The following is a 14,195-nucleotide window of genomic DNA, read 5'->3' on the forward strand; positions in this document are numbered from 1 at the left end:
GCTCGGGGCTTCTTGGTCCGGCTGGGCTGGGTTGGGCGGTCTCTCCGCTTCCTCCCGGTCCACGGCGCTCCGCCGACCCCGGTGTCGGCGCTGGCGGCTCGGGATGCCGGGCCCGGCCTCGCCCCGCCCTTCGCTGCTCGCTCCCCGCAGCACGACGCGCCGCATTCGTCCGGGAACGGCCGAGGAGCCGCAGCAGCGTGAACCGCTGCCGGGAATCAGCTGCTGCACCGCGGTGCTGTGCGGGAGGCGCTCGGAGCGGAGCCCCGAGAAAAGAAGCTTTTTTCCTGTTTCCTTTTCCCACCGCCTCTCTGCAGTGTGGTCAGCGTTTCTATTCCTTCTGAGGCTGGCAGAGCGCACTCTGCCCATCCCATGCAAACCAGGTGATGTCTCAACAGCCTTAGAGAGAGGGAATGAAAGCTGTCATCAAAAGGGACGAGTTAAGGGTTTCCACTTTTGTTTATTCAAATAAAGAGAATGGCAAAGAATCCTCATTTTATGCAATTTTACTTGTTTGAAATTGCACTGGAAACCAGTGATAAAATCCAAGCCCTCACTCTTACTACTTAATTCCGTTCTCGTGTTCTGTTTCCTTTTTCTCACCAAAAGGCGACACCAACAGGCAGCCCCTTTGTAGGAGGGAGCTGAACGGACAGCCAGGTGCAGGCAGTGCTCCCAGTGCAGCTGATGGGCAGCACAGGCACAGGGACTTCAGCTGTGTGAGAGGTGGTACTTGGTGTTTCAAACCACTTCAGCCTGCCAGCAGCAAGGTACTGGTGTTACAAATGAGACAACCACTCTAAAGCCACCTTGCTTTCTTTCTGGTGTCATTACTAAGTAACTCGATTCAATTGCTCTGTCATCAAATTTGCTGAGATTTATGGTTGTAGCAAACAGCTTGGAAATGCTTGGAATCAAATTGGTCTTTGGTGGAATTTTATTGAAACGTGCAGGTTTGTATCGCTGGTGGAAATGAGGATGTAGTGTAGAACAGTGTGATCTTCCAGCTTAGTTCATTTTTCACCATGTGACAACAGAATACTTTAGCTGTGATGGAAGTCTTGTTATTGTTTGGTTTTGTCTGAATCTATAAAAGAAAAAGGTGTAAACGTTCCATTAAGAATGGAAAGCAGTGGAAATCAAACACAGTTTTTTGCCAGGTGCTGACTGCAGGCACATAGCTGTCACAGATCACCATGTCTCTGATTTGAGTAAGAGGGAACAGAATTACTTTTATGGAAGGTGAATTCTGGAATTCAGTGTGCAGCTGTCACAGAGCCTGGGCCCTCCTCTTCCTGACCCACCACAGTGTGCCAGAGAAATGTGCCCGAGAGCGAGTGTAGATTGCTGACTTCTTGTTGCTGTGGGTGGGTGTGAAACGAGCCTTATTGCTGTGTTAGTGGCAGGAGATGAGCTGCTTAGCTGAGTGCTATCATTTGGCTACGCACAGGTTTTTTGTATCTCTTTAAATGAATGTTAGCCAAGGAGTGCATTTAAAAAATATGAGATATAGATTCTTTTTCAGGCTGAAGGTGATCATGTTTTATACCATAACGTTCATGCGTTATGCTTTTGAATTATGTCACTTCATTCCACGGTGGGCCCAGCAACTTGGCAGAGCAACCCTGCCAGTAGTGTAGGGCGTACTGCCACCGGGTAAAACGTTTCACACCTGAGAAGTTCAAACCTCCCTTGTCAGGAGATTCCATGCAGTCTTCTGTTCCCTGCCTTCTCCTTTGGGCAGATATGCTTTCAGCGTCATCATTAAGCGTCTGTGTTCCTAATGCATGCCTTAGTTAGATCTTAGTAAAAATCTGTTGTTTTGAAATATCCATTTTTCCCTATGAGCTTTCACCCTTTGTTGACTAAAGCCCTCCTTGCGCTTGCTGCTTGCAGATTTGATGCTTAAAGTGAGTAGCTAATGACTGACGTGGAAGGATGACATGAAACAGACATATGGTGCGGCGGAGGAGCCATGCAGCTGGGAGAGGGCTGCCCACACTGTGAATTTGCTGCTCACCAATGAGTGTCCGTGCCACTTGGCCCCCATCCTAGCTCTGACACTGCACTCCTGGTGCCACCTCACAGTGCAGCTGACAGATTCCCTTCCTTCTTTTTGTGTGCGCTTTTAATTTGAATGCTATGCAAACCTGCAAATAGCAAAAGAAGACGGGTGTTCAACTGGTTATTCAGGCCATTGAACTTCTGCACTGACTTTTTTGACCATCCGAAAAAATCAAAGGCATGCGTGTTTGTTTCTTGAAAGAGAAACATGCTTTTACCTTTTGTAGTCTAGAGGACTACTTGTTTTAATGAACACAACAAAAAAAACTGCATTTTCATTGTGCAGTAGCTCCTGAAAGCTCAAGGCGCCTTTGCAGGTTTGGGAACAATGGGACACTTGGGGCGCTTGACCTGCCTGCTGTAACGGGTTTGCAGGTAGATGAAAAGAAGGACACAGCCCCACAGCGGTCTGGGCTGTGCCTCAGCATCCAGCAGTCTCTTCCTGGAGGGCTTGCTGACTCACCTGCCCTGAAGCAGCCTGCACCCCACCACTTGTCACACTGCAGACCTACCTTCGACCTCTCCTTGTTTGCTCTGTTGGAGTAAACACCTGAGATTTGCTCAGCAAATGGCATAGCTCTGTACTCTGTGACAAAAGCACTTGTGGGTAACATCTGTGGGCTGCATTCCACAGAGACACGAGTGGTGACCATCGTGAGATGCACGTTAGTGGGAAAGTGCTGCAACATCCACTTTGCTTTCCAGAGCTGCGAAATATAATCATGATGTAAATGCCAAGGATGTAAGCAGCATGATGAGTAATTAACAGGACACAAAATCCTTCCTTATCCTCCTTTCTGTCCCACTCAGAGTCATTCTGCACACCCACAAAACTAATACAAGTGGTGTCAGCTGCAGAATTGTACTAATTCCTTACTTTCTTCCTTACACTTCTGTCAGTGTGTGTTCTGTTTGTAACAAAAAGAATGGATCTCTTCTTCACGTTTTAGGTTGAAAGTAATTTTTCTCTCTCTGTGGAATCACTCCCTGTTTGCATTCTGAGGTCAGAGTCTGACCCACGCTTTGAATTTTGTCCTGTCTGCTCTTGGCTCTGGAGGAGGAGGCACAGAGCTCCTCACACCTTCATGGATCTGTGCAGGAACTGTGCAAATCATTAACTAACGGCAGCTGCAGGAGGAGCTGGTTGCTGAGGGCAAGTGGAGGTCTACTTTCCATGTTTATCACCCCGCATGTGCAGGAAGGAGAGCAGTGCTGCAGCAGGGGCTGTGCAGCCCTGTGTCCCTTCCAGCACCAAGACATTGCAGAACAGAGAAGTAAATTCCAGGGGGAGGAGAGGAAGTGGACAGTGGCAGAAAGGAATGCTGCTCCTAAACTTCCAGACAAAATCTTAATGAACAGATTCTTTGTGTTGTTTAAGATCCAGAAGTGTTAATTGTGATTACAGCTCTGAGGTACAGGTCCTGAGCTGTGGCTGCAGGAACTTGATGCAATTGGAATATCTATTCAAAACTTAGTTTCCCCTGAAATTATTCCTCTTATTATTATTTATGGATTATGTGAAAACCTAGAAGGAAGCTCTCAAGAGCACACTCCCATTTATTAGCACTGGGGAGCTGCAAGTGTGAGCAGCTCCCAGAGAACGCCTGGGAACAGAAGCAGAGAGGGTGAGGCCGTGGTGTGGGACTCAGGCTGCGGGGCAGCCCTGCAACCAAGCTGCTGCTACTTGGAAAAGAACACAGCAGGAAGCAATGATTTCTAAGATACAAGTGCATGAGTGGTTTTGTGTATGATTGATTTTATTTCTTTCCCAGAATTGGAGCTATAGAGTGAATAAAGTGAAGCTTTTGTTCCGAAGTGATTGATGAGTGGGGCTGCCTGTCTGTTCTATCACAGGTACTTGCTCCCTGGAAATACCCTACGTATTTACTAGAAATAATTTCTGCTGGCTAAGAGAAATCAATTTGTATGTGGAGGAAAATATCCGATTAGGTAAATATTTTAAAATATGGAAATACAAATGTTCTCTCAATAATCAGAGAAACAATTTCATGTCTGTATTTAAGATCCTCTACAGAGGTTATGAAACAAGGAGCTTTCAGGTGATGGCAATGCTTACAGCAGAACAGGCTGGGAGTGAAGTGTTGGGAAGTTTTAGCCAAAAGCACGGAGCACCAAACTGTGTCTTTAGGTCAGCACTGTGCCTCTACATTTGGTAAGGGCGGGTGCCCTGGTGGGATCGTCTCTCAGAGCTGCATGGCCTCATCCTGACCACTCTTTGCTTTCCCCAGTAACAGGAATTACTACAGACTACAGGGAGGTGAAACATCCAAGTTGCCAAACCTCTTGCAGTAACTTGGGGGCGTGTTTTAGGAATCGGATTCTGCAGTACACCAAGGTGATGGAAGTGGATAAAACCCATTGCAGTGGGTTTTATCTTGTATCCTAATCTGGGTTTCTAGAAGATGATCAAACTAGCTTGCGTGGCTTAGGAGCCAGGGACGGTTTGTGCTTGGAAGTGGCTTAGGAGCCAGGGACGGTTTGTGCTTGGAATGACTGTAGCATAGATTGTACCTAAGCAACGGTGCTTGGTAAATGGGTTTATGGAATGCTCGCTTTTGTTCCTTCGATATGCTTGTCTGAACACTGTGCCCTAGGTATGTGATTTATAGAGTTGTTTATAACCGTGGTTTCGGGTTCTGTATCTATATAAGCTCTACTGTATTTACAATAAACGAAGCTGTTCACTCATATTGAGTTGGTGGGCTTCCCCAGGTTTATCAGCAGGTTTCCCTGGCCAAGTGGGTTATTCCCGACAGCCTTCTTTTCCCAGAGGACAGCGGTGACCCTGCTTCTAACTGCTGTGGTCTGATGTCAGGGTACATTCAGCAACTGGAGCTCCAAGTTGGCAAGTAGGTCCCAAGACAGCCCAGTCAGGTACTGTGCTCAGCGTTCACTCCTCATCGCACTCACGCACTTACTTTGCAGTGCTGCTGCATTGTCCTTCAGGGACAGTAAAATACCTTTGACAATCCCTGAAGTCATTGTTTTGGTGAATCTAATCCAGGTGGAAAGGGATCTATCTTAGTGGCACCGCTTACATGACAAAGTACTCATTTACACAGAATGAGAATGGGATTTCATTCTTCATTTCTGACACAGATTCTTGGCACACCTGGAGTGTGGAGAGCAGGTAGCCAGCTCTCCAAAAATTGGGGCGCTCGGGACTGTCCTAAACTCACTGTTTGTCTGCCTCCTGTGATGCTCAGATAACATTGCTTTCATCACCTCTTCATCACATCAGACTCTGCCTGAATCATTGCTATACGCTGCTGTAGCGCAGCAAACGAGCTGCTTTGCATCTGGCACCATGCACAGTTAATGAATATACCAATGTTATGGTATAGCAGTGTACAATTAATGAATGAGATGGTATGGTATAACAGAGAGCTTGGCTATGATGTTATTACACCAAAGCGGGCAACAGACATGATAGGTACACTCACCCATATCCTGGGCTCGCATGGGAAACTCCAGTGGAGTGGATCTCCAGCAGAGATCCTTCCCTGCTGGTGGTCAGCTCTTCAATGGGTCTGGGAGAGGTGCAGCCAGGCTCCACCCCTTCCTGCAGCACAGCTGAATCGCCTTCACCTGTGCTCCTTGGCTGACTCAGTGCTGGCCTCAGGTGATCAATCAGAGTTCAGGCGGTGATTCAGCAGCCCCATCCACACCGATACTGGCATTCAGCAGTGCTGTAGTGCTGTCATCGTGTGGTTGACTCACAGATCTGAAGGTACTGGCGTAGACAGGGTCGGCATTGTTACGACACAACGGGGACACCTCAGAGTTTCGGTGACTCGCCCAATGCCTGTTGCAAAATAGCAGTGAGGGAAAACGTGGCCATTCCTGAGCCGGTGATTGGTTCAGCAAAGCACTGCAGCGAGCCCTTAACTTCAGGTAGGAGCTCAGGCTGCCTGCTCTGGGGCAGATTTAAGTCTCAGTGCCGATATTTTGCTGGACTGGGTCTTCAGGTTTCAACAGCTAATTGCTTTTAACAGCTGTTTCAGTTCTTTCTTTAGGTGGTGGAAATACTCCTAAGCCAATTGAACTGTGTAGAAAAACAGAACGCGTGGTGATCTTTGACATACATTGGGGCTTTTGTGGTGTTGGTTTGTTTCAGATGGCAGCAGTCACACGACAAGAAGTGCTGGGCCTTTACCGCAAGGTATTCCGAATCGCCAAGAAATGGCAGTCAGCGTCGGGACAGGTGGAAGAAACTGCTGCAGAGAGGGAGTACATTATAAAAGAAGCCAAAACATTGTTCCGAAAAAACAAAGATGTGAGTGTCATTGCAGGTTTCAATTTCTGTCTCCTTTTGTTGTGCTATGCACGCTCCTGGTGGCTGGATGCTAAGGTGTGAATATAAGAAATGGTTTCCCAAATTTCCTTCACCATAAATGCTGGTACAAACACATTCTAAGGTGCATTTGAGTTACAGCTTATTATTTCAGGGGTGACATTTAGTAAGAGAACTCAAACCCTCTGAGATCTCCATTAACTCTTGAGGAAGGCCAGCCACATCACTTCGATGAGCACTGCTCGTGCTGCTCGCTGTGCTGCTTGATGTGTTGATCCAACCACTGCCAGGAAGGACTCAGCCAACCTCCTGCTATCTCCAAAGGAAACAGAGTCCCCAAAAATGAAAAATTGTGGTTGAAGGATGAGTGTTCAACAAAAAATGGACAGAGGAGTATTTATTGCCAAGACAGCTAATACGGCACTGCTTAATTAGCAAGGAAATTGTGTCTGATTTGATGGAGTACTGTTTGAAAAGTCATTATGTGCAAACACATGCTGCAAATTGAGTGCATACCGAGGAATGTTTTGTGAAGAGAAATAGCGGAACTGTAAAAAATATCTTCTCAACATTTTTTTTTCTAAAGTTACACCTTAGATGGACTCTAATATTGAAGCTTGTTATGCAGTAGCAAATCTGATAGCAAAAATATCACACCTACTGACTGATGGTGAGTTTATTGAGCAATGGATGGAAAGCATGGCAGATACAGTTTGTCCTGATTAAAACCCAGTTTTCTAACATTGGTTTGTCTCACCAGCCTATAGCCAAGTGAAGTGAATAAACAGGAACATCTATCAAAAGAAATTTGGAGGGCAGAGCTGCTAATTTCAAATTTTAACTTCTGGTGATAGATGAAGGTGCTGATGCTACAGCTATGGTTCAACTTGTTGTTGTCATTTGAGGTATTATAACTAATGTCACTGAAGAAATGGCTGCTTTGGTGCCACTAAAAGACACAACTCAATCTCTTGATCTGTATGAAGCTGTACAAACTACACTGAAGTGATTTTCTTTAACCTTTGTCAATGTATCTGGTACAGCTAGTGAGGAAACCTGGCAATGTTTAGTTAAAAAAACAAAAAAAGAAGGACTTAGACAATTGATAGCAGGACTGTTCTGAAAGCTGTGCCTTCTATTGGAGGCAGCACTGATTGTTGGTGGAATGGCAGCAGAGGTTGAACCTTCCCACCAGTATTCCATTACTTTTTATTTGCTGTGTGACGGATCTGACAGAATGGGGCAGTCTGACAAAATGGTGTCTGACATGGAAGTGTGGATGAAGGGGAGTGGTGGCACTGAACTCCACCTGGAAAAATGGCACCCACTGACATTCATCAATGCTTGTGAACAATGATAGAGATTTTTCTTTACCAAGTAGTGTTCCTTTGTTCTTTGTAGCTGTTGTCATTTCCTTGAAAATAATTAGGAGGCATTCTGTCACGTGCCCTCTGCTACCATCTGTCACATGGCAACAAAATGAAATAGGAGGCATTATTTTTGGAGCAGGCATTGTAGTACAGTGCAGGACTAAATTCAGCTGATATAAAAATCACGGTTAAGTGCAGATGAACACTACGTTTCTGACTTCAGTGTGAGTTTCAGGACAGAATGACACCCATGTGTCACCCTTCTCTTTCCCTTTCTGCCTTGCCTTGTGCTGAATGCAAGAGTGGGGCTTTTCATGGGGTAGCGGTAGTTTATGCACGCACTGTCTTTTGTACAGACAAAACACCAAACTTGAGTAAAACCCTCTTGTACTCTCACAGTCCTGATAGCCTCTGGGTACTGCTGTTCTGTGCCACTGAGCACAGAAGTACAGATGTGAAAAACTCCATCATCGTATCCTTGGAACTGCAAAGAGGAAGGGAAGAGGAAAAAAAGGCTTGAGTTTTGAAATGCTGATTTTTTGTACTTCTACAAAATATTAATTTTTAACTTACTGTTATCTTAGGTGGCAGATCCTAAGCTGATTAAGCAGTGCATAGAAGAATGTGAGGCAAGAATAGAAATTGGACTTCACTACAACATCCCCTACCCAAGACCTGTGAGTATGTCTGTTCACCACAGGTGCACCTCATTAGCTCCCACATGACACTCAAATAATAAGCCCATACTACTGTCATCACGCCGCACATCCCATCTGTGCTCAGGTGCTCTGCTAAATCAGAGCCAGGTAAGCCAGGTGCATGCAGACATCTCTCCCACCTTGCTGTAAGTCAGCTTGTTTCCTCTCTAACCCTGCTGTTGTTGTGTGAGAAGAGCTCTGGGGACTGTCACTGTGTGAGCAGATTCACTGCTCAATGGATTGCAGAGAAAGATGGTAACAGAATTAAATCCATTTGTTCATCTTTCATGTAACGAGAGAGTAGAACAGAATAAAACTATTTAATTACATTAATTATATGTGTCATAGACCTAGTCATCTTCATGGCCTGTGCTGCCTGTAACTATTCTCCTTGGCGTAGATCAGGTCTTAGAAAGCACCTTCCTGCCTTGCTGCTTCTTCTCACCTGTCCCTAGAAAAAAACCTGCTCAAGATGAGGGAAATTAGTGAAGGTGCAGCAATGTCATCTGTTGCAGCAGGCAATATAGTTTCCTCAGCATCCAGCTGCTCCTGTCCGCATTACTACACGCTGCCTCCCACACTGCCTTCCCAAAGGCACTGCCTTTGTTCTTCTGCTGGTTAGTTTAGATTTTCACATCAAGAGTTTACTTACCAAGGTGATTGTGGTCCAAATTAATTTGCATCTGATTGGATGCCTGCCTAAAATACCTTCACTTTTAGCATGTCTTGCACATACAGCTTGCTCTTTTTCTCCACTATGCAGAATAAGAGCGAGCATCTGACAAGCTGTGACCCTAGAAAGGAGCATCAGAACATATGCTTTGCATCCACTTCAAACCCTTAAGGGATAGTCCTGTATCAGTGCTCTCATATAAACTAAGCCATCAGTACCTTTATTTGCACCTAAAGCACTGTATTAAAGGGTCAAGCTCCAGCATCAATAGCATCTACTGCTGACACTGACCTTTTTTCCATCGTCTGGGGGCATAGAGCTGTGTGACTCCCACTGTACAAGGACTGTCAGGCAGAGGAGAAGCCAAAAGTTACCTGTTGCCCCTTTGGCTTCTGGAACCCATGACGCTGGCTGTGCATTTTTGTACGGTATATATGATGATGAATAAGAAGGCAGTATTTCAAGACATAGATGTAGCTTGCTGGCTAGGTATGAGGAAAGCATACTTCATTCAGACTTCTGCTCAGGAAATTCACAGGTTTTCTGTGTCTTGCTGTTTTGGAATACTGCTTGCAGACATATTTCAGCAATGTTATTGTCACAATCTGATTTCAAATTGCAAAATCCAGAATTAACAAAACCTCAAATAGATAGGATTTTCTTAAATGCAATGTTTAAGGCCTCAGAGTCCCACCACTGATCACTCCTCAGAGAGTTCTTTGCCCGGAAATCTAATAACCGGACTTCAAACAGCGTGGTTGCCCTCTCCAAAGAGTGAAGGAATTATTGAAAATTCAATGAAATAGTCTGTGTGTATGCTTTTTTTTTTTTTTTTTACTTTCTTTCTGGTTTTGTTTGTTTTTGCAACATCTCCTTTTGCACCTGACTGGTGGGATTTTCTTTTCCAGATCCATCTGCCTCCCATGGGTCTTACCCAGAAAAAAGGCCGTACGTTTCGACACCAGGAAAAGTTGAGGAAGATTTCTAAGCCATTATACCTGAAATCCCACGATGAAATTTCATAACCCATCATTTCAGCTGTGATGACTGGGATTGTAGTGCAGGTGGTTTGTGTGTACAGCTGTGAATGAAGCTGTTCTGGTCACTTGCTCCCACATTGCCTGAGGCCTCTCCAAAAAGCCACGGATGTGATGCAGACAATGGCCAGGGCTGGGCTGGTATTTGCTGCAGTTCAGCCACTGACTGATCAATAAAAGTGGCACTTGGCATGGAATGAGGTGGGATACTTCAACATCAAGACGAATTACAACAGTTTTTCAAATCCTCTTAATCCATAGAAGGATTCTTCTGTTGTTTGAGGATTATATATGCTCAGTTATGATTCAGGGCAAGGGTCAGCAAAAAGAAACGTGCTGGTTTCATAGTACCTTTATGATGCAGTGTATTTTCTAAAGAGACAGTAGCAAAAGGATGAAAGGGATTTCTTTTTTTGTAGATTGCTCAGCAATAGCCCAGCCTTAGTGTCAACTCCTTTCCCCATCCTTCAGAGAGTAGGTGGATGTGAAATTCCATGTTTGGAATTTGCTACGGAGCAAAAAGCATAACACTGTGTTGGGTTCCTCTTGAAAGTTTTTCTCATGAAAAACTTTCCCCTCAGGGTATCGCCACTGGTGAAGCTTAAGCTAGTTGTGGAATCTCTGCATTTTCACGTGGTGAGCCTGCCAACAAAACTAGCACCTCAGCCTTCTCAGCAGATACTGCAGCGTCAGGTTTTAAACTAACATTGCAGACAGAATCACATCTTTAACAGTAAAAGAAACTGTTCAGTCTCCTATGTTCAGAGAACACTGACCCTGGTGGTGTTCAAGGAACATTTGGATGTTGTGGTGAGGGATATGGTTTAGTGAGAGCTATTAGTGATAGGTGGATGGTTGGACTGGATAATCCTGCAGGTCTTTTCCAACTTTGGTGTTCCACGAATGGAAGTGAGATGGCAGCTTTTTCCCTGGCCGCGATTACTTTGGCTCTGTTTGAGCCCTCTGCTTCCCAGATCTCCAGAGGCAAGTTGGCAAAGCCTTCCCTGCTTCAGACTGGGAGTAGTGATAAGGCCAAGTAGCCCACAAGAGCCACACTGTGCTGGGAGACATCATGAGCACAGCCCCCAGCTGCTTGAAGGACGAGAGGCATGATCTGCAGCTGCTCCAACCAGAAGGTAGTGGTGGCAACAAAGCACATTTGCCCAATGCAGTGTGTATTATTTTCTATTAATGTAGGCAAAGCTCAATGAAATCTCATTTTCTCAGCTCTCCAACTCCTCCTGAACTCTCCAAGTCCCAACAGAAAGAAGATGACAGCGATATTCTTGTCTGCCTTAAAAATAGGTTTAAACTGATGACATATGGAACAGAATGATGGGTCCCCGCAGGGAATGTACTTAGAAGAATGAAAAATTATCATTTCAGGCAGGTGAGAAAGTGCAAGGGAACAAGAAGGAGAGCTGGACATTGTGACGGGCACTGCCCAGTGTTGGAGGCAGTGCAACAGCCCAGCCCAACTTCTGGCTGCTCTTAATAGCTCAGCCCACAGAGGTAAATGTTCCCAGGTTATTATTTCCTGGGAATGCCTCATGGAAGAGGAACCCTGCACTGAACATGTAGAACTGTTGTTCTGCCTGTCCGTGTGGGCTCTGCCAATTCCTACTGCCAGGAAAACACAGAATAGAACTCCCTTCATTTAGGAAGAGGGAGATGATGGAAGTCAGAGACAGCAAGAAATAATATGATTATACACTGCTTCATCCTTCAGAAACACTATTCTCCTGTTCTTAGTTCTGATATATCAGTGTAGGGAGATATTAGCTGAGCAAACCAAAATCACAGAATCATAGACTCACCAAGGCTGGAAATGGTGGAGAGAGAAGGATTTTGAATGGAAGCTTAGGCACGTTCTTTGTCATGAAATTATGGCTCGTATCTTTTTTTAACAATTCGTATGGCTAACAAAGTGTGACTCAGCAGGCAAATAAATGGTCATGTAAACGAGCACTCTGAATTTTCTGTGTTACAGTCACAACTCTTTCCTGAGTGAGCATCCATCCCCAAAATTGCAGACTACTTACATCAAATGGAAGTCACAGTATGAGTTTAGTTCTGAGGGGAAGGAGAACCAGCCTCAAAAGTGCTGTGCTGGGGAGGTCAGAGGAGGCAGATTTCTCAGCCAGCGCTTGTAGTAACTTCCAAGGGCCATGCAAATACTGTGAATACTGTAATGTGTACTGTTCCTACACATTAATTTTAATTGCAGGAAGATGTCCTAAAATGCCTCCTAGTTCCTCAGAGTCTGTGATGCACTGGATTCCTGCACTTCTTCAACTCTCCCTTACTCTCCTTCCAGTAAATTCTGCCTGTTCCCTGTGCATCACTCTACTTGGAGGGTCTGAAAGCAGTTTAGAATAACAACTGTCAGGTTCACTTGATATTATTTCTGAAGGAAAGCTGAGCCAGCTGTCTGGGCAACTGCAGGTGAACAGGTCGGCAGCACAGGTGTGGTTTGTGCATACAACATCTGGCCTGGAATATCTGAGTGTCTTCTTCCTGGAAATCCTCACTCCACCAAGAGAAAGGTTTCAGATAGCCAAGGACTTAGGAGACCAGCCTGAGCACTAACGTTAGCAACGAAGCACATCAGTGCATCTGAGACGTGGCACCCGCTTACCTGGTGTGCCCAAGTTGCATTTCTAGGGGAGAAAAAACTCTCCTTACACTGTGGCAGTGATACGATCTGTTCCAAGGGAAGTGTCACAGCAGTGAGAAGGAATAAGTCATCTGATGTATCCTAGTGATGCATGTTTGCTGCTGTAACACACTTAGATCCTGTTTATGGCCCCACTGCCTATCTGTCAGAACTGATACCAGTAATGTTCATCTTTTATCCACAGACAGAATGCCACTTATCTGATAATCCTGTATTTTCAGGTTCCGAAGTATGAATTACAGGAGGGACCTTCAAGATCTGCACCTGTCACTAATATTTCTAATTATCCAAATATTCTAGCTTACAGGAGCTTGTCAGAAGAACCTGGGGCCTTTTTGCCTTCTCATTGTATCATTTTCTCTTTTCGTAACCCAACAAGTATAGAATCAGAGGCAGTACTTTCTACTTCTGAAACATCTTTTTGTACAGAAAAGGTATAAGAAAAAGTTTGGTCTCCTGAGAAAACATTCTGGCCCTGCCTGTTCAGCATCCCTCACTGAACTTCCCTCTGATGTTTTTGAGGAAGGAATGCTTTTGTTCTGTAATGCCTGTATACAGTATTCCCTTATCTGCCTTGAGTTATTAGTAAGGCTGAGAATTTAGATTTTCAAAAATACAGATATTTTCCTCTTCTGGTTTGTAATAAGAGTTTCAAATTGAGAAATACTAAGCCTGCAGAGCTAGATATTCTGCTACTGCCATTACATGGAATTTCAGCTGTCCACCTTCTTTCCCATTTTCATAATGGAATTAAAGTGAGTCCAACTAATGGTCTTTTTGTTTGTTTTTTTAAATGCATCTCGGGCAAGAAAGATTGTGAACTCCAATGTCTAACACGTTTATCATGTTTATCTTTCTTCAGGAAGGTCAGAGAAGGTTGGAAAGTTCATTCTTAATGAACGAGAGAAGCTGGACATGAGGCAGCAGCGTGTGCCTGCTGTGTTCCAGGCTGCATTAAACAAGGGGCGGCCTGCAGGGAGAGGGAGGCGATCGTCCCCTCCATCGGCTCTTGTGAGGCCCCATCTGCAGTGCTGCGTCCAGGCCTGGCGCCCCCCAGCACAGGAACGGCTGTTTGTGAATTGCAGAAGAATCTCTAACAGTAAATTCCACTGCTTTCCCTCTGCAGTAAAGGCAGCCCAGTACATTGCACACTTCTTCCAATGTCAGTAATCATTAAGTAAAGCAACTCAGCTGCTCCTGACCCTCACAAAGGGGAACACAGCAAAGTGTCTCCTCTAAAGAATTCCCTCTTTTCTAGATGTTTTATTTATCTCTACAAAACCTTCATTTACATCTTTAAATATGTTCTCAGCCTGGAGAAACTCAGTCCTCCAGTTCTAAGTTCTTTTTTTTCGGTGTTAAGA

General features: G+C 45.0%; 1 protein-coding gene across 4 annotated transcripts in view; it reads left to right on the forward strand.

Annotated features, from left to right (window-relative positions):
* Positions 1-13,600, forward strand: part of LYRM1 (LYR motif containing 1) — a 14,020-nt gene extending 420 nt beyond the window's left edge. For 2 of the 4 annotated variants that reach the window (XM_042835361.1, XM_042835359.1), the window contains exons 2-4: positions 6,200-6,358; positions 8,331-8,423; positions 10,026-13,600. In XM_042835361.1, coding sequence (XP_042691295.1) covers positions 6,200-6,358; positions 8,331-8,423; positions 10,026-10,142 — 369 coding nt within the window. In that variant the 3' untranslated portion in view covers positions 10,143-13,600. Of the gene's footprint in view, positions 1-219; positions 4,932-6,199; positions 6,359-8,330; positions 8,424-10,025 lie in introns of those variants that run through there. The other 2 variants (XM_042835360.1, XM_042835358.1) reach the window with 2 other exon arrangements.
* Positions 13,601-14,195: the final 595 nt, after the last annotated feature.

This window comes from Centrocercus urophasianus, unplaced genomic scaffold, assembly GCF_019232065.1.
Source record: "Centrocercus urophasianus isolate 14NV4802_14NV808 unplaced genomic scaffold, USGS_Curo_1.0 seq_51, whole genome shotgun sequence".
NCBI lineage: Eukaryota > Metazoa > Chordata > Aves > Galliformes > Phasianidae > Centrocercus > Centrocercus urophasianus.